Source organism: Armigeres subalbatus, chromosome 3 (assembly GCF_024139115.2).
Source record: "Armigeres subalbatus isolate Guangzhou_Male chromosome 3, GZ_Asu_2, whole genome shotgun sequence".
Classification (NCBI taxonomy): Eukaryota; Metazoa; Arthropoda; class Insecta; order Diptera; family Culicidae; genus Armigeres; species Armigeres subalbatus.
The window spans coordinates 34,404,061-34,424,932 of record NC_085141.1 but is presented as its reverse complement, the minus strand read 5'-3'; the positions used below and the strand labels follow the sequence as shown (position 1 = coordinate 34,424,932).

General features: G+C 41.3%; 2 protein-coding genes across 2 annotated transcripts in view; one reads left to right on the top strand and one right to left on the bottom strand.

The window, feature by feature from the left end:
* LOC134221563 (uncharacterized) overlaps positions 1–11,597 on the bottom strand; it is a 60,988-nt gene extending 49,391 nt beyond the window's left edge. Inside the window, exons 1-3 of the mRNA XM_062700754.1 lie at positions 10,119–11,597; positions 8,343–10,053; positions 6,267–6,697 (exon numbers count right to left, since the gene is read on the bottom strand). Of these exons, the coding sequence (XP_062556738.1) occupies positions 6,267–6,697; positions 8,343–10,053; positions 10,119–11,597 (3,621 nt within the window). The remainder of the gene's footprint in view (positions 1–6,266; positions 6,698–8,342; positions 10,054–10,118) is intronic.
* Positions 11,598–13,874: 2,277 nt separating this feature from the next.
* On the top strand, positions 13,875–15,455 carry LOC134219471 (3-ketodihydrosphingosine reductase-like). Its single transcript, XM_062698201.1, has 3 exons — positions 13,875–14,068; positions 14,141–14,391; positions 14,459–15,455. Exons 2-3 carry the CDS (start codon positions 14,175–14,177, stop codon positions 15,232–15,234), a joined length of 993 nt encoding a protein of 330 aa, XP_062554185.1. The 5' UTR covers positions 13,875–14,068; positions 14,141–14,174; the 3' UTR covers positions 15,235–15,455.
* The last annotated feature ends 5,417 nt before the right edge of the window (positions 15,456–20,872 follow it).

Genomic DNA, 20,872 nt, shown 5'->3' with positions numbered 1-20,872 from the left:
TGGCTTGAGCAGCTGTCGTACTCACCTTTCACCTGCGCGTAAAATGCGTCCTTATCATCATCAGTGCCTCCGGAGTGTGGGCTATGAACGTTGATTATGCTGAAGTTTAACCCTTAAAGGCGCAGGCGATTTTTTTAGAAATCGTCGGAAATATTTTTAACGTAAATAACCATTGAAATTATTAACATTGAACGTATTTTCGGTTTGTTGTTTTAAAACAACATTGCGCATTTAAGGGTTAAGAACCGGTCGTTGATTCTCAACCTGCACATTTTCTCATTGATCTGGTGGCCGAAATATATGGAAATCTAATCAGATTTGTCAATGCACCAAGCTTCGAATATTTAACTCAAACATGATATCTATGTTGTTATACGCTAGTGAGGCTTTTTGTGTTACAGAAGAAGAGATGACGCAGATATAGCGTTTTATAATTTAGGCCTGGTGGACAATACCATCAAACATCGATATCAACACAGGTTCGTAAATGCAGGCAGCCGTCCCTTTCACGTTGGCCTTATGTACGCCTAGCCGTGTTCAGGACACATGAGTGAAGTAAGTGAAACAAACCTCGCTTAACTTTTCAAAAAGACCTATGTAGTATGTTTTTCGTGAATTGATTTGAGTACTGCAATCAAATGCTTTCATATTGGTCTATTTATTGCAATATTCATATTAATTCATGGAAAAAATGTTACTCAGGTCCTTTTGAAAAGTTAAGCAAGAAATGTAAATTGATGGGAATAATAAGATCTATCCCCCTAACAATTCCTTCTTTATAATGCACGAGAAGGACAGCATATGGATTAATCTGTTTTTTTAGTTCACTTCGAAGAAAGTACATAACTTTATGAGTACTGAAAGAAAATATTTACGCTTACGATTTTCTACGCACATTTTACGCACAGGGTTTTGCGCGTTTTTTTACGTGGTGTTGATATTCAGTTTGAAATAATGTAACGTTGAATTCACAGAATGAAAACAGTGGCGTTATGTTAAACTTTTTGAAGGATCTGTAATGTCTGTTGGTTGGACAAGCATTTGGATATGGGAATGAGAGATAAATCTAGATGACTTTGTAAGAAGTAAAGTAAAAACCAGCTGCAATATCGCCTTATGTAGACATAAAATTGCACTTTGATTTTTTTGTTGCCTTTTTGAGCATAATTTTTTTTTCTGTCAATTTTATGATTTCGAGCAAATCACGACAATCGTTACACATCCAGATAACGTTGCGCCATAAGGCCAACATATTTTGCGTGAAAGCGTTGAATACCGTCGCAAAAACCCTCACACACAACAACGGTTTCATCATCCTTGCAGTCAGTTTGACATTTTTTGCACTCTCGCATCGTGATCTAGGAATATTCCACTATTCCAGTAGCCAGATTTTTTTTACGAATTTAAGCCCAATTACGATCAGTTCCTATTGTAGCACCTGCAGTGACGATTGATTTCAGATGAGCTGTTGTTCAATATGCATGTGGAAACTTTTGATGTAGCATAGGTAGAATTGTTGGTTTGTTGATGCAATTTATTAGCTTTGTAACTAAAGACAGCTCCAGAATTATTTGTATATATACCTTTCTAGCTAGAATTAAGCGTAGCTACGTCTTATCATCATCAGGGAACTTATCAAAAAAGTATTGCAAAAAAGGAGGAGATCTCACTTCATTATTACTGAAGACAGAGGCACACCTCACTGCATTACTATTCCAAGCTCCAAGACACGATGTCCGTTGGATCACATGCACATCCAGGAAATCAATGCGTCAATGCCAAATTGTGACGCGGCATTGAACAAAAATAGTCAACATGTGATTCCACCACGACAGAATATGTCTTTGGTTGCCATATCAGTGCTAATGGCGTAAGCCAACCCATCGCGGCAAGATCACATAGGGGGAGGAGAGGGATTCAGTAGAATTATGCAAGCATTTTGCTCCAAAACTAATTCCCTTATCTGATAGAGGAAAGCCTCTTCAGTCGGATACATATGGCGGTTTTGTCAGAAAATCCTTGCTTTAGCAGGAATTTTCCTTCCAATGTTTGTTTACAAAATAAGTCCAGAATTGTGAGTTGTATAATTAATGTATAACAAAACTTGTCTTCAAAATTTTGATCTGTTATTGTTAACGACAACGTATTGCCGTCGGTTGTCTGTTTAGTTTCATCATACAGTTCTTATACCTTTTTTTAAGTAGTGCACAATAGAAATGTCAAAATTTGCCTTACAACTCCTATGAACCTTCCTGTTATATCAATAGGTATCTGCTTCCTACTTTTATCAATTTTTATTTACTCTTTTGTTTATCAATTTTTGCTTTTATCTTATTTCTTACGATTTGAATTTAACATTTTTGACAAATTTGACTATTCTATATAAAATTCTGTACACGGTTTGGTTATACGATCGAATCTATGTATGTACCTGCAAAGTCATTTAGTTAGATATTTTACTGAATTATGGCGGGTGGCTCACTTGCCCCAAATTCTGCTAGCTGTACTTGATGGTAATACTACAAAATGCATTGACAAAAACGAAACACTACTGTACTCAAACCCGTCACGAACTCTAAAAGAAACCATGAAAAGTGTGAATTAAATTATTTTGAGGGATGAATCAAAATACATATTGCGTTGCATTTCGCTAGAAGGCGAGATGATATTTGACAGATTGTCCAAATGATAGACAAGAAAGCAACATAAAAATAAAGACAGACTAACTACTAACTGCAAGAGCTTATTATGTTTTGATATCACGACCAGTGCTTTCAAAATAAAGGTATTCTAAAAACGAAATTTTAAGTTTAAATCATTATGTGTGAAAGGAAGTTACTTTACTCACCTTATATATCTGTAATCCAGATATGTAGAAGAAAACACTTGAAGTTGTTCCTATCTATAATTCAAATCCGTCTGGAAGTTTCCGTTTCTCCTCCCATATAGAGGAAAATCCACAGGAACCACAGGAACCGGATCAATACTCTGACATACACACCAACGATATACACGCATAATTCACTTTCATTGCTTCTCAAATGGAACCACTTTCTTCCTCTTAATGATACATGATCTATCTAGTGGGCCTTGCCAGACATTCGTTTTCGCACTCAAGACTCGATCGCAACTTTCTTCGCCAGTTACCTACTCCTTTGATAACGCTTTAATACACATTACTTCCGCATTCAACACAAAAAAAACAACCCACCACAAAGCACTTGTTTAGAACTGTGTAGTGCTTTTTTTCACGTTGCACCTGTTTTCTGATTTGATAATTTTTTTTTCACGATTTCCTTCCGATTAGCCAGACCATTCCTGGGTCAATCCACGTTCCATCCAAAGCCCTTCTCGGTGACACTCTCGCTCTCTTCTTTTCACACTATCCAGCTATCCCATTGACCGCGGCCACTACCCTAGCTCCGTAGTACACACAATACAATTTGCACAATATTTTTTCTGCTTCCAGATAGATAGCTTCCAGCCAACCTTCTCTGATTGGAATTCCTTGAACCTACGCACCTTGACGCGCGTGACATTCGCACGACCGCACTCGAAATCCGCGAGCAACGTCCGGAAGACGCGATATTCTTGTGCACTGTACCGACCGGATAAAGCTGGGGCTATTTTGCAAGCTCGAAATTCATTTGTTCCTGGCCAGTTTTTCGGGACTGTGAAATTTTTATCGACGACACTTTTCCTCTTCGAACGACTCTTCTTCTATGCATATGAGTTCGTGTTTGTGACTGACGACCGACCTGACAAACGACGACGAACGAACGAGCTACTCCTTTTCGATCTCGCATACATTGGCGTAGATTTTTTTTATTTTCTATACAGAAACAGAATACACTACGGTTCGATTTACATGGAAATACGCAGCACCATACCAGGCCACAGTACGGAGCGTGATTCCATTGATGATGATGCTATTCCTATGCCGTCGTACGTGATGTTTTGCTGTATTGTGTTTGTTGTTATACACAATATGCATGGTTCCCATTCCATTACTGCATTGCACCAACACACACTCACGCTTAAGGTCTATCGGGGTGTGTTCGTGTGACTTGGACCGCAATCAGACAGTGTTCTCTGATGGTATATATTTTTGAACGGCAATTGACAGCTAGCTGCTGAGGAATGCGAACCGGTTGGATCCGGCCTCCGGTCGAATCCAGGGACCAAAGGGCGCAACCACTAATATCGTCTGGGCCACTTGTAGTTATAGCATGTAAGAACGACGGAACGGTGAGAAGAAGTTTGTTTCTGTAAAAAAAATAGTTGAAAATCATTATAAAATGTGTCAAAACTCTATTTGCATATGCACAAGATATGGATGTTTTAATTAGAAATATGAAATATTAGACCACGCGACTTGGACATTGTTTTACAATGTTAAAGGCTGTTATGTTTGAAATAGTGTCTGATACCATTTAGTGCACTTTATATAGCTAAACGATCACTATACAGTGAGTTCTGAATTATAGATACTAAGAAGTAATCTAGATAAGACTAAATCTCTCTATATAAGATATTTTGACTTTCAACAGAGTAAGACTTCCTATCATTTGGCCTGCGAAACCATATTACGTTTATAATAGAGACAACCACTCTTTGCTCCGGTGAGACTGATGAATTAAAAACTGTTGAAATAGTTACTGTCGAATAATTGCACTATAGATAGCCATGATAAATTATTATAATAAAACATTCATTAATACGCTATTACGCTATTACTAATACGCGAGGTGAAAAGGCGTATTGCAGCTGCAAATTGCTTATTACGGACTTCGTAACCAGCTTCCGTAGTCTGCAAACGAAAACAAAACTCGCGCTGTATACTACTCTGATTCTTCCGGTGGCTTTATACGGCCATGAAACATGGACGTTAAAGGAGGCTGATCGGAGAGCTTCCGGAGTGTTTGAGCGTAAGGTGCTGCGGACAATACTCGGCGGTAAACAAGAGAACGGTATCTGGCGGCGTCGCATGAATCACGAATTGTACCAGGTATATAAAGGGCTGGATATTATTAAGCTTATACAACACGGCAGACTACGGTGGGCTGGTCACGTTGTTCGTATGCCGGAAGAACGTCAAGCGAAGATAATATTTAGTAGAGAACCCGGAAGAGGCCGCAGGCTTCGTGGAAGGCCGCGTACACGATGGCTTTTTGCAGTTGGAGAGGACCTGAGGGCGCTCAATGTTCAGGACGACTGGAAGCGATTGGCCCAGGATCGAGTCCAGTGGAGAAGGATACTCCATTCGGCGTAGGTTCATCGAAGAGCTGTAGCCCATCAAGTATCAAGTAAGTAAGTAATACGCTATTATACGTAGTAGACCTTTCAGTTATTACCTGAGGAAATTCTAATAATAATAATAGTAATTGTTCGGATTTGAACCAAATTTCTCGAAGCAGCCCGGATTTTGCGGCAGCTCAAACTAGAATTTATATTTAATTAGCAACTCACAGTTTTATCTTTAGTGTCTACTTACAATAATTGGTCTTATTGTACTCTTGCACACCACACCTTTCTACTCGATCCTGGTTTCTTTTGTATCGGATACTTTCCTGTGTACAAATAGCAATCTTTAATTCAGTGTCAATTTCTTTTCAGGTCACTTTCTATAACTTACAAGCCGCAATTAATTATGATTTCTTTTCTTTTCAGTTACGATATAAGGCGATCACCGAGATGAATAGTTGGACTATTTGAAAGGAATTTGAAAGCACTTATTAATAAATAATCCATTTTCCTGAATAGTATAATTTGTACAATTACTTACTGCAAATATTCCACAATCCTAAGCACAAGATAGTTTACTGGCACTTATAATTCACAGTATAAGATTTTATAAATTCAACGCATCTAATTCAATCCTAATGGCAGATTTGTTTACATTTCTTCATCTTTTCTTCTATCAATTCATTCTTTATCCTCCTTTCTAAGCAGACGATGTAAATCGGCAACGAAACTCAGGCAGGCTTGTTCCGTTTGTATGTAGCAGTGTTGGTGGACACGGTGGGTACGATAGCGGTGTTAACATACCCCTGCCCGTAACATCCTGTAGTTCCTGCAACACCAGGATTTACTATCTGATCTCCATCACCGCTATGTTAGCAGCTGCGCGACGAAACACCCCGCGAGTCGTGCGAACCATCGCTTGTCTCACTCTTCCATCTGAACCCCGTATCACTTCTTCAACGATTCCTCTGACCCAACCTTTTTCTGTGTTTTCCATCGACAAGGAACACTAAATCATTTACTTGTAACGGTTTTTGCTCTTCGAACCATTTGGTACGTTTGTTGATCGTCGGTAGATATTCCTTCAACCACCTTTCCCACATTTGATTCGCCAGTCGTTGAGATCGCTTGTAAGCATTACGCAAAGCCTCGGCCATTTCTACCTCGCTTTGAGTTATCATGTCCGCATCGGTAACCGATCCACGTAGAAAATGATTCGGAGTGATCGCCTCGACATCATCCTCTTGTGACACATATGTCAATGGTCGTGTGTTGATCATATCTTCAGTTTCAGCGAGTGTCGTCGACAGAACTTCGTCTGACAGGGTTTGCCCATTGTTTAACGTCTTCAATGCTTCCTTCACTGATCTTACCATCCTTTCCCATATTCCACCCATGTGTGGCGTAGCCGGAGGGATAAAATGCCACGCTGTCGCTGCACTAGAAACGTTCTCTGCGCATTCGAGATGAATTTTTCGCATTTCATTGTCTGCACCTTAAAACACGTCGCGTTGTCCGAGAAAATCTCTCTCGAAACCCCACGTCTGCAACTGAATCTCCGAATGGCCATTAAGCAGGATTGTGTTGATAGACTTGCGACAACTTCTAAAATGTACTGCACGAACTGCAAGATAGGTGAATACGGCCACCCATCGCTTCTCCTTTCTACGTCCAACAGTTACTTCAATTGGTCCTAAGTAGTCTATACCCACCGAGTAGAAAGGTCGGTGGTGTGGTGTAATACGTTGTACTGGGAGTGGCGCCATTATAGGAACTTGAGGACAACATCGATGAACTTTACACCACGTACACTCATTCATAACATGGCGCACAGCGGCGCGGATGTTCGGAATCCAGAACCTTTGACGTAGCTCATTTGTCACCGTCTCTCGATTACCATGGCCGAATTTTTCATGATAGAAATGAATAACTTTTTCTGTCGTTGGATGCTTCCGTGGCAAGATTATAGGAAATTTCTTATCAAATGATAGCTCCTCTGACAACTCCAGTCTGCCGCCCATACGAAGTACACCATTTTCGTCCAGTATTGGTGTTAATTTATAGATGGAACTAGATTTCTTGACTGCTTCTTCCTTCTCTCCTGGTTTTCGGCTAAGGTTCTTAGTAAGCAAATTTTTTTCGTCGGGAAAACTATTCTGCTGCGCTTGTTTCCAGAGAACAATCTCAGCTCTATAAAATTCATCCTTCTGAAGCGGCCTTTGATTCGATTTCAGAAGTGCTAGGATTCTCTGCTGCATATTATGCGTTGCTTTAACGGTGATTAGCAGTTGTCCAGTCATCTTGCGCTTGCAGTTATCGACGAATCTAACTACATACGCCATTACCCTTAGAAGTTTTGTCCAGCGTGAACACCGGTCGACATCAATGACATTATGATACGACACATGACCCCTAGCCTCCTCAGCTGTTTGCTCGAAAGGTACTTCGAGAGTTGGCCATTCGTTTTCCGATTGATAGAGGAACGATGCACCTCGAAACCATTCCCCCATCGCTGTCAAAGGTATCTCGACGCCACTTCGTCAGGACATCTGCTTGATTTTGTTTGGTTGGTACCCATCGCCAATCAGTCGCTCTGGTGAACTCAAGTATCTCTCCGATGCGATATGCAACAAATTGTTTGTATTGATGTTGGTCTGATCGGATCCAACTCCAGACAGTCCGCGAATCAGTCCACAAGACACATCGATTGATATTCAGCGAATGTATAGCTATCAACGTTTGACTCATTCGAGCGCCTAGAACGGCCGCCATTAGCTCCAACCTCGGGATTGATTGTAGTTTCAATGGTGCTACCTTTGAACGAGACATAATCAGCGTACACCTAATAGCTCCGCCAGTAACCACTCGCAAGTATGCGACGCAACCGTACGCGTGTTCACTAGCATCTGTAAAAATGTGTGCCTCAGCTGACTCGATTTCTGATGATGAATAATCTCCAAGATAGCATCGCGGTATGCGAATGTTTTCCACCACCGGTAGTAGATCAATCCAGCGCTTCCACATTTCCCAGCATTCATCGCCAATGACCTCGTCCCAATCGCAGCCACTACGCCATAAAGTTTGTACAATAATCTTACCATGAATGGTAAACGGAGCAAGGAGACCCAACGGATCAAAGAAACCCATAATACAGCTAAGAACAGCACGCTTTGTTGGGCGTTTTTCTCCACTGAAGTATGGAAGATGATGCTCTCGGTGTTTTGTGGAGAACAAAAACTCATCGCTTACAGGATCCCACACCATCCCGAGCACTCGTTCTTGGGATGTCGCTTTGTCTTCGTGAAATGGAACGGGCGTGATAGGCCTTTGTTCGCCTAAACTTTGCAGGACTTCATTCGAGTTCGAAACCCAATTCCTGATCTCAAAACCTCCCTTTTGGTGAACGAATTTGACTTCCTTCGCACGTCTAATTGCTTCTTCGATAGTATCTACGCTATCGAAGTAATCGTCAACATAGTGTCGTTCAATGATTGCAGTCGCTGCTTCTGGAAATTGGTCAGCGTAATCTTGTGCGTTGCGGTTTTTTATGTACTGAGCTGAGCTGGGGGAACTTGTTGCTGCAAAGGTGACGACGTCCATGATGTACACGCGTGGAGTCTCTTTAGGGTTGTGGCGATATAAGAAACGCTGAAACTGCTTATCTTGAGGTATGATTTTGATTTGGTGATACATCTCACGCAGATCACCACCTATAGCAATTCGATGCTCACGGAACCCTGCTATAACTGTTACTAGAGGAACCAGCATGTCGGGTCCCTTCAACAGTTGGTCGTTTAAAGATACACCTTGAACTGTTGCAGCTGCGTCCCACACAAGACGGACCTTCCCTGGTTTTTTCGGGTTTAGCACGACGTTTAGTGGAAGATACCATACATTTTTTGGATCCGTTGCATCGAGTTCTTCTGTCGTAGCCAGATGTGCATATCCTTTTCTTTGGTACTCTAGAATCTGCTCGCTAACGTTGCGTTGCAACTCTTGATTTCTCTCCAGCTTCTTTTCCAGCTGTTTCAACCGACGCACCGCCATTGGGTAACTATCTGGGAAAGACGGATTATCATTTTTCCACAGCAATCCGGTTTCGAAACTATCTCCAATTCTTCTGGTAGTCCGCTCAAGAATTTCGCGTGCTCTTTTATTTTCCGTAGACTCCAACTGTATTGTAACTACCGATTCTTCAACGGCGTAGTGATTCTTCAAAAGATCATAAAGGTCCTCGTTAGAAACGTTCTGGTGGACGTTCACAAATCCGGCCACTTCTGCCGAACTCATAGTTTTCTTCGGTCCGTACACGGTCCACCCTAGTTGGCATCTTACCGCTATTGGTTCCATTACTCTACCGATTTTTGCTTCCAGTGGAGCGAAGGCATGCAGGTTGTTCAATCCGATAAGCATTTCTGGTCTTCCATTGTAGGACGAAATGGATAAACCACGCAGATGGCTGTAATGGTGGCTCAACTCCTTGGCATCTAGTGACTGTGCTGGCAGCATTAGTTTGTTGACCGTGTGAACAGTGGTCAATAGTGTTTTTCCCTTTGTCTCTATGTCTGACACCCAAACATTCGTCCGCGTTGAGTCCTTTTCAACTCGCTCTATGTCCGCCGTCCATTGAATGGTGAGCTTTTCATGGACACCGACTACTCCCAACCGATCGGCTAGCCTCCGCTCCACAAGAGTTACCGAAGCTCCTTCGTCCAGGAATGCCAGTACCGTTATTGATTTGCCTCCATTATGCAGACGCACCGGAATCATTCGGAACATCGTGGTGCTGTTCGTTCGGATGTGTGTGCACTAGTTCCCACGGATCCTTCCTTTGGGTGTAAAAGTGAGTTGTGTGCTTGTCGGCATTCACCTACATTGCACCGTAATTTGAACTTGCATTGCGCCTGTCCATGCTCATTCAAACAGGTATGACACAGCTTCCAGTGTTCTACTACACGCATTCGGTCCGCGTAGTCCATGTTCCTGAAGTCTTGACAATAACGTAATCGGTGATCTGTCCTATTACACACTCTGCACGACTTGAAGCCTCTTCGATCGTCATTGCCGATTGATGAACTGATTGGGTTGTGCACTCCCTCATTGTGATTGAATAGAGCCCCTTTAGATTTGCTACCTCCGGTTGCAGACCGTCCTTCGCCAGTTGATCTATTCGATGGTTTATAGTCTAGGCTTACATTCGCTTCACATGCGTCCACCACGATTTCGGACAGAAAATCTGTAAAGGTCCGGAGAGTCACCTTCTTCTTGCCTCTTTTGTAACGTACCCATTCACGTTTATCGTTGTCAGGCAATTTTTCCACCAGGTCTTGAACAAGCAACGGGTTTACTAAATGCTGCTTAAGATCAGCTGCCTCCAAATGCTCGCATAGTTGCTCTACAGCCGTTCCGAATGGGATGAAGCTAGCAAGCTTACCTGCTTTGGGTGGATCTAATTGTCGAACTTTTTCTAGATGGCTGTGCAGCAGTTGTTCTGGCCGTCCGTATAGTTGCCGCAGCTTCACGATCACTTTCGGGACCGACTTTGGAAGGAGCAGCTGTCCACGAACCATTTCAAATGCTGGACCTTTAAGGCATTCTTGCAGCCGCACTAGATTTTCCACGTCCGTGTAGCCGCATGCTTCATTGGACGCTTGATACGTTCCGTAGAATAGAGGCCATTCCTCCGGTCTTCCTGTGAAAATAGGTAATTTCCTGCTGATACCATTCCTTGCAGCCATCTGAATTTTAGTCGGAGCGCATTGTCGCTGCCCCAGCTCATACTGGCTCGAATTACGTTGGACCCTTCCGCTTGACATGTTTTTCTTCCCAACCTTCACAGACGGTCCCTCAGATTCTTCAATGGAGTCGTCATCTTCATCTTCCTGATCTTCATCGGTGTCGGATTCTCCATCATCATCGGCTTCGGTGTCTTCTTCTTCAGATTCCACTACGTGAGTTTTCCTAGGCTTCACCGGACTTTGCTCCATAACTTTTCCCACTTCCGGATTGCGTAAAGGCGTCCGATTAATGCCTGAAACTCCTTCACCAGCATCGAAGTCAGCTTTCACCTTACTCTTGTCAGAAGAGGTTTTCAACTTGCGCATCTCTTCATCAAGGATCTTCAAATTGTTCTCGAATGTCTGCTTCCTGACTTTCATACGTTCTAACTGTAGCATTCTTTCCCGTAGAATCTCTTCTTGCAGCAGCTTCTCTTGCTCTTCTTCTTCTTCGCGCATCTGCTTTTCTAACAGCATACGTTTCCTTTCCATCGATCGCTTAAACTCCATTTCCTTTTTCTTCAACGCCATTTCCGCTTCCAGCTCTTGCTCAATCCGCTTTTGATTCTCCTCCATTCCTTTGAGCTTTTGCTCCAGAGAGAGCGCAACGTCTGATTTGACGCTGGAACGGTCCGACTCATCGCCGTTCTTCTTAGAACGACTCCTTCTCTTCTTTTGGTCTGTTGGCACTTATCATCCGCACAGAACCATTTTTCTCTATCTCTGCTTCGGTCGTTATCCTGACGCAGCGGGTGTGGAACCACTGTTCACATCCATCACAACCTATCATCTTCTCGTTCTCGGTAGATACCTCATCACAGGCCGCACACGGAGTTTCCGTGAAGTCCAGAAGTTGTGCAGTAGTGGTCATGGCAGTATAAGAGTTATCCTACTCTCTTACAATTATTTTTGAGAATGTTCGGATTTGAACCAAATTTCTCGAAGCAGCCCGGATTTTGCGGCAGCTCAAACTAGAATTTATATTTAATTAGCAACTCACAGTTTTATCTTTAGTGTCTACTTACAATAATTGGTCTTATTGTACTCTTGCACACCACACCTTTCTACTCGATCCTGGTTTCTTTTTGTATCGGATACTTTCCCTGTGTACAAATAACAATCTTTAATTCAGTGTCAATTTCTTTTCAGGTCACTTTCTATAACTTACAAGCCGCAATTAATTATGATTTCTTTTCTTTTCAGTTACGATATAAGGCGATCACCGAGATGAATAGTTGGACTATTTGAAAGGAATTTGAAAGCACTTATTAATAAATAATCCATTTTCCTGAATAGTATAATTTGTACAATTACTTACTGCAAATATTCCACAATCCTAAGCACAAGATAGTTTACTGGCACTTATAATTCACAGTATAAGATTTTATAAATTCAACGCATCTAATTCAATCCTAATGGCAGATTTGTTTACATTTCTTCATCTTTTCTTCTATCAATTCATTCTTTATCCTCCTTTCTAAGCAGACGATGTAAATCGGCAACGAAACTCAGGCAGGCTTGTTCCGTTTGTATGTAGCAGTGTTGGTGGACACGGTGGGTATGATAGCGGTGTTAACAGTAGTAATACAATACTAGTTGAAAAGCAGGTAAAGTTCCAGTTGGGATGTAGAGCCATAGAAGAAGAAGACAATGAAATATAAATCTGATAAATCCATCCAACTCACAATCTAAAATACACACGGCCTTACTATTAAGGTCGAAATCGAATCTGTTAAAGTTACAATCAAGTGGTAAAATTAAATGGTATAGGTAGTACGAACACGTCTTTATGACAAGTGAATACAAACATAGTTTTCTAAGTTTTAATGTGTACAATAGCGTGTATAGAAGGACAAGGAAATTCGAGGAACGAAATTATTTTATGACTGGACAAGCCCCGTTGCAGCCGATCAGTAATTGTATAATAAGGTAAGCCTCAAATCCCACTATCATAAATATAAATAACAAAAATACCAAATGAATTCACATAGTAATGATGCCGTCTTTTTCGCATGTAGCCAAGACTTCAATCATTTTGGTTCAATACATTTTTTTCTTCATAATCATAATCAAATTCAATAGCGATCAACAAAATTTTGCCACCTTTCGAATTAAATCTTCTGTATGCTATGCACATCGAGTTTTTAAAATGTGATATTCATCCACATTCATCCAAACTCCAAAAACGGTCTTTTTATAGAAGGCTCGTAGAACTATCCGTTTGTGCGTGTGTCTTGTGTGTGTGTACAACATATTAAAAAAACTCATTTTTCATATAATAATGCTTAACCGATTTTCTCGCAACAAGTTCCATTCAAAAGGTGGTAAGGCCTTGTTGATCGTCACCAAAATCAGCAATTGCGTTCAAAAGTTATGAAGATGGTGTTCTGAACCAAAAAGATTTTCAAAATTCATTATGAAACGTTCGTGAAAACTGCAATTAATTATGGGATTTATCATACTAATGAATTTGAGTTTTCTGACTAATTGAAATTAAATAGAAAATTTAACTAGTTTTACGTTACAACAGCTTAGAAATAAATATGAAAGTAGTTCAACAAACCAAAATCGAAATCTATATTATTTTTCTTAGTTTTCAGCTTTCAGAATTCAGAATATTAATAATCGTCTATGTTTACGAATTACAGCAAACTCTCTTTTACTGGGCTTCAATTTGATGTCCACCTTTACTAAGTAATGATGATCTCTTTAATACTTAGTAAGGTAGAAATCACTGTTTAACTTAACAGTTCATTCAAATCCTAATATAATCAAGAGTTGGACACTTGGGACCATAAAAACCGGTTATAGCAAAACACAATTACAACCTGCACTAACACAGTGGTAATATTAAATATCATGGAAACATTGAAACCTGTCAGAAAATTGTTATCAATTTTGGAAGCCGATAAGTGGCACCCGATGGGAGAATTTTCTTTCGCCCTAATGGCATTTTCCACAATCCATGTTCGTAACCTACTGCACACCGAGATGTAACGTGAATCCCAACGAAAATTTACATTAACCTTGGATATTTTTATACAAAAGTAAGCGCTGAAAATCATATCACATACTGCCATGCTATTCATCATTCAATTTGTACCCAATTCTTATCATAGAGTAAACACATCACGCCCTATCCATCACACCAAAATGGATCACAAAACTGAGATCATCCTAACAGTGCTGGGAATCGTCCTGGTCCACGGTCTCATATTCTATTGGGTATCTCGAAAGACACGCACCAACATTCGCGGCAAGCATGTAGTCGTAACCGGGGGATCCAGCGGAATCGGATTGTGGGCCGCAACTGAGTGTGTTCGCTTGGGTGCGAACGTAACGATTGTGGCACGCAATGTCAAGCTTCTTGGTAAGGGAGCCGAATTAGAGGATAATTCCTAAACAACAAGCTTATCTCACTTTTTTTTCCATTTTAGAAAAAGCTAAAGCTCAACTCTTGTCCAATAAGGTACGCGAGGATCAGAAGATCGAATACCGTTCCATCGACCTGGCGAAAAGTTATGACGCAGTAGAAAAGGGTCTCCAAGATGTGGAAGGATCCATTGGTCCTGTATTTATGTTGATAAATTGTGCAGGAATGGCAATTTGCGGTACTGTCGAGGATACCTCCATTGAAGACGCCAGGTTGATGATGGATGTTAACTATTTCGCCACTTTTTACCCTACGCGCTACCTTCTACCGAAGATGAAACTGGCTAAGGAAGGTATCATTGTCATAACCGCGTCGCAAGCAGCACTGATTGGACTGTACGGTTACGGATCCTACGCGGCGTCCAAATTTGCCCTTCGCGGTTTGGCTGAGACTATTGCCATGGAAGCGAAGCACTGCGGAGTAAGCGTGACCTTGGCCCTTCCGGCAGACACCGACACACCGGGATTCGAACGGGAGAATGAATCCAAACCGATGGAAACGAAGATCATTTCCGGTTCCGGAGGGTTGGCCAAACCGGAGGACGTTGGCAAGCGGATTGTGCACGATGCGTTGAAGGGCTCGTTCTTCTCGATCTTGGGACTGGAGAGTTGGGTTTTGAGCACTCTGTGCGTTGGAATGTCACCATGGAAGAGCCCGGTGCTGTGCGTGCTTCAATTCTACCTGCTCGGACCGTTGCGGCTTATTGGGCTGGTGATTCAGTGGAACTTCCAGCGCATTATCAGGAACTGTGCCAAAGAGAAGGAGAATAGGGAGGCATAATTTGGTCATCGTAGACGATGGATGACTTTTAAATCGCACAAAATAAATTTAATGTTCATCGATGTTGTGTGCACTAAAATTAGGGAAAAAAAAGTCTTTTGCCTGCTATGCCTGCATTTACTATAGTATTTCCATTAAATCGTAGGAATCATTTCAAGATATAAGAGTAGACAACTTAAGAGCAATAATATGATTAAAATAGTACCGATTAAATAATTCAACCACAGTTGTATTTTAAATTCTTTTTTTTTTCTTTTTCAGTTTGTAAGCTTTGTTTCCACGTCTATTACTTTGCTGCAAACCATAGAGTTTTTCCTATACTTGATTTGATTTCGCACTTATTTACCATCTGGAATTGCCATATACCTACATACGCATCCTCCCGTTCTATCTGACATCGAGTAAATGAAGTTAACTAACCGTCGTCTCGACAACAACGGCAAGAACTGTTACAGTGCAGTACAAATAACTAAATCTTCGAACAGGTGCATATGTTTCTCCACAATCTTGACCAGGTTGTCACAGAAACCAAGTCACTGGCGAACAAAGCTGGTGTACTTTGCATCGAAGCTTAGAACCAGTGTTAGGGCGCAATCATTAATGCGAACATTTTTATATTTGGTTAGTTACTGCAAATAAATTCTTTTTCGAGTCCCTTCAAACAAGCTGGTATCTCAAGCATAGCACATCGTTATATTGCTGCAGGATTAAGTGTTTAATTTTGATAAAATATCGAAAAACAAAACTGTGCATAAAAATTCCCTCGCCATTCAAAAAGGTGGTAGAGAATTAACACTGTTGTTTACATTTTAGAATCAGCACATGTCGGGGTAGGGATTCAGTGCTCCGCTATCTCCCCCTGACAGAAACACTTTGCGACCAAACTTCCACGCAAGTGCGATAGCAAATAGACTCAGGCCGATGACATAGTGACGCGTGTGCGTGCGCGAACGCGTCCAAGACAAAAGAAATCCTCTTGCTGATATTCTGCTTCACGAGTGCTTAGACGCGTTCGCGCACGCACACGCGTCACTATGTCATCGGCCTCATGCACCATGCACACGTATATCCGCGTTATTAGCTGTAAGACACGTGGTAAGGTCGATGACATATTGACGCGTGTGCGTGCGCGTACGCGTCTAAGCACTCATGAAGCGGAATATCACCAATAGACGAATCCAAGTAAAAATAAGAAGAAGACACACGACGGTGTTAACTTTGACAAATCCTACAGCACAGCATAGGAAGATCATTTTAAAATGCTTATAATAAATTCTAGACAAAATGTAATTAAAATATGATTGATGTACGATACGGAAAAAAGTTTTTTTTCTGGAGATACCATATTCTGCGCATTTAAGAAAATTTTGAAATAAAATCGTTGTTATCGAGAAACCATAATGATTTATGAATACCTTTATGTAGTAGATGTGTAACTATAATCCACGGAAGACTATGAATCATTAAAATTTTGATTATATTGACTAAGAGCATATATTATTAATCGATTTGTGGATTGCCATATGGTTCCTAATTCTGCGCACACATTTTGAAATGTTCCATATTCTGCGCGCAATGTTCCTAATTCTGCGCACAACAATAAACACTCAGTTTGAGTATCTTTTGTCTCATTAAATGGTTTTGAATATTTATACAAATATATCATTACTTTTGCACGTTTTTAGTACCATGCATGTTTCCTAAAGTCTATCTGACTACAACGTTTTACCGTTCTTGTACGCTAAGTATACGAAAAAAACGTCTACTCCAAAATTTTTATATAAGACCTGGCAAATTAGACCCAAACCCAGTTGACTCAGCTGTGATTAATTGAGATGATGCCTGTGTGTGCGTGTATGTGTGTATGATGTATGTGCACAAAGATCTTATTCATTTTTCAAGTCCATTATCCGATTGCTTGCCAACGTCATAAGTCTCTTTCGACGGTCCATTTTTTCCGTTTAGGCCACTTTCCAGATCGGTTATTGTGTTCATGCCAATGGTCAAGTCACTGTTTTGCCTTGTTTACTAAAGTTCGCCATTGATGAAAAGGCAATTTTTTATTCCGATCAAATTCGATATTTATATGGAATGGAAATAAATGTAATCCAACGTGAATAATAAGACCAGTAGGGCAGTTCAAATTTCAAAAATGTTCGAAAATTCCAACTCCCATATGTCTATTAGCATCATTTTGATAATATAGGAGTGCTGGCAAAATTTCAGGCAATTCGGTGGCCATTTAGGGGTGGCGCGAAGTCAATTTATGTTTATATGGAAATTTGTATGGGAAAAACTTAAAATTCATTCAAGTCTCCCTACAACTGTCAAATCGTGATGAATTTAAATAAATATCCCTAACCTCCATTTTTGGAATTCATTCGAGCTCAACCAGTGGGTAACTCATTAATTTTGATTTATATTTCCACTGCTACGTTAAGGCTAATTACACCTTTTTTTGCCATTTATCTCATATTCACACTGTCAATAGAACCACTAAATCCACTCATAACTAATGTGTTATCCGGGGGTCTCATTTATATAGATTCCAAAAAGGGAGGTTGGGGATGTTTATTTGAATTCATCACGATTTGACAGTTGTAGGGAGACTTGAATAAATTTTGAGTTTTTCCCATACAAATTTCCATATAAACATAAATTGACTTCGCGCCACCCCTAAATGGACACCGAATGGCCTGAAATTTTGCCAGGACTCCTATATTATCAAAATGATACTAATGGACATATGGGAGTTGCAATTTTCGAACATTTTTGAAATTTGAACTGCCCTAAAGACCAGCCTAAGGCTGCCAGTCTTACATAAATGCTAATGTTGCCCAAAGTGCTATTTTCTCAAATGTCGAAATGCCAGTCCGACCTAGGAAATATTCGAGTGGGAAATTATGTCGATTTTTCAGGGAAAATTATACGTACTAGTCACGTGATATACACATTAAGATTAGATACCTCGATGTTTAAAAAACGCTCAGTGGAGATGTGGTGCGTAGGCCAAAAATTAGATATCCCTTGTCTCTTTCCGGATAATCTATCTTCGCATTTTTTTTTGCTCTTCTTGTTTTATTCTAGCATTTTGAAATATGTTTGCATGCCCAAACAGTTGCTACTTTCAATTTGAGTTGACAAGCCAGGGTTATTGTACCTATGCATTCCGCGCGCACTATTAGGAACCGAAATTAAATTTTGTGCCATATTCTGCGCAACATAAAATGCTTTCTATAAGATAGAGATTACACTCTGAAAGCCGATTTTCATCATATTAAAGCAACAAATGATCTGCTTTTGCACTTCGCTTTAAAAAAAAATGAGTCCAAATCTTTTTTTTTTGCTCAAATTCGAGAAAAAATTGTTTATGTGCGTTTTAGCGCTGCTGCTAATTATAGGCTATCCATGAGGACATTCAGCGATGGGACTGACAATCGAAATCAAAACAAAGTGTGTATGCAGTTGAAGGCAATCCACTTCTGGTGTAAACCGCGCTTAACAATTTTCTTTGGATTGTTCTGTCAGTCCGGTCAGAATCTGTCAAAAAATCAAGGTAAACAAAAATCGTCAGCTGATCGCAGCTGTCTCATGGATTGCCTTATGGCGGCCATTTTTTGACATTTTCGATTTTACCGATTTTGTTTTTCCTCATAGGTATTCCCGTTATCAATGCTAACTTATTGCTTTATTATGTACCCATGACAACAATAAATTCCCAACTTTTTGATGACATGTAAGTAAATATAATAATAACAGCAAACAAAATTTAAAAAAATGTTATAGTGTCAAAGTGCGCAGAATTAGGAGCCGCGCAGAATAAGGCACGCTCACGGTATCTTTATTAAGGAGGCTTTCAGCCTTTGGCTGGCTCACCTCCGACGGAAAAAGTTCTGAATTACATATTTATAAGCTTACCTCAATTTTTTGTATATTTTCCAAAAATGTATCTAGCATACACTTCGGAACTTTTTCCGTATCATACATAAATCAGATTTTAATTACATTTTGTCTAGAATGTATTATAAGCATTTTAAAAATGGGCTACGAAATGGTGAGTTGACATCCGGGAAGCGGCGCCTAACATAGCTCTGGTCCTCACAAGTTCCAATACTCACGCTTCCACGGGTCTTCCTATGACAATTGACCGCCAGCTAAGGGTTGCGTACTTAGCTGGTAGTGTAGCCTGGGCACTGTTGTCCTTCTGACATTAGCTAGAGTGAGAGGGTGCGTCCTGTGGGGTCTGCCTAGGATATGATGGGGTTCGACAGTGGGCTCTGTTGAACTTCTATAAAAAGCTGCATGTGTCCCCAAGCAGGCCCTATCAAAGCGACCGTGTGCCGCTCAAAGCGCACTCGCCTAGTCCTGGTGTTGGGTGGGACTTTAAACAAATTTGACCCGACTGATCGAGCGTCTGTTCACCAAGGAGGTGCGGCTCAAACAGCGTCTGTTCTGGCATCCAGCGGCTGAGTATGAATTGCTATTCCCCGGAAGCTATACCTAAGATGGCAGCCCCATCCCGGTGGATAGGGAACCTTGGGCCAACAACCTACTGTTCCCGAAACATCAATTTGTTCGAGAATCCGATAATGAAAGAATACGGACGTTTTACGGCGACGACTCTTAGCGCGAAACAACGGACACGAACTGGAACATGGAGCGTTTTAACCCTAGCCTTACCCTGCTGGGCACAACTTGTCAATGAGGCACGCCGCATGAAGCTTGAGATCCTGGGACTGAGTGAAGTTCGTTGGCCAAACTTTGGAGAACACAGAACGTCGTCGGGAGAAGTTCTGCTATACTCTGGTTTACGAGGTGAACACGCTCCCCGGCATCGCGTAGTTGGCTTCCTACGAAGCGCTCAGGCACACTCTGCGCTTATGAAGTGGGAACCTATAAGTGAAAGAATAATCGTTGCCAGATTTAGAACACGGGTCCGAAACCTTACTATAATCCAATGTTATGCGCCAACCGATGCTGCCGATCTGCAAGACAAAGAGAACTTCTACAGTCAACTCAATGCCGTCGTAGATAGGAATTCCGAAGGATGATGTCAAGATCTGTTTGGACGACTTCAATGCGAAGATTGGATTCGACAACTCGAACCATGAGCGCATTATGGGACGCCATGGTCTCGGAGAAATGAGCGAAAACGGAGAGCTGCTCGCAGAATTTTGTGGTAATAACGACATGGTGATCAGGGGATCGCTCTTCCCTCATCGACCGGTTCACAAGGTCACGTGGGTCTCCCGTGACGGCTATACAGAAAGTCAAATCGACCACATCTGCATCAGCCGAAAATGGAAACGGAGCCTTCTTGATGTACAGAATAAACGTAGTGCCGATATCGCCTCTGATCATCACCTCCTCATCGGCGAAATACGCCTGCGCATCGCGCGGATTCATCGGCAGGAGGAAAGTGTTCGACGACGATTAAACACACGCCGACTGGAAGATGCCACGATGAAACGGTCCTTCGTTGAAGAACTGGAGACGCGTGCTGCAGATATTCCGGAAGGTGGAAGCGTGGAAGACCAATGGACCGCCATCAAGAATGCCTTCATCGCCACCAGCGAGAACAATCTGGGCGAACTGCGCACCCAGAGAAAACAATGAATCACTGATGAGACCTGGAGGA

Bases quoted from the DNA above. Each gene is read 5' to 3' on its own strand.
- LOC134219471 (XM_062698201.1), top strand. From the start codon at position 14,175: ATGGATCACAAAACTGAGATCATCCTAACAGTGCTGGGAATCGTCCTG. The intron at 14,392-14,458 runs GTAAGGGAGCCG...TTTCCATTTTAG, and splicing joins ACGCAATGTCAAGCTTCTTG to AAAAAGCTAAAGCTCAACTC.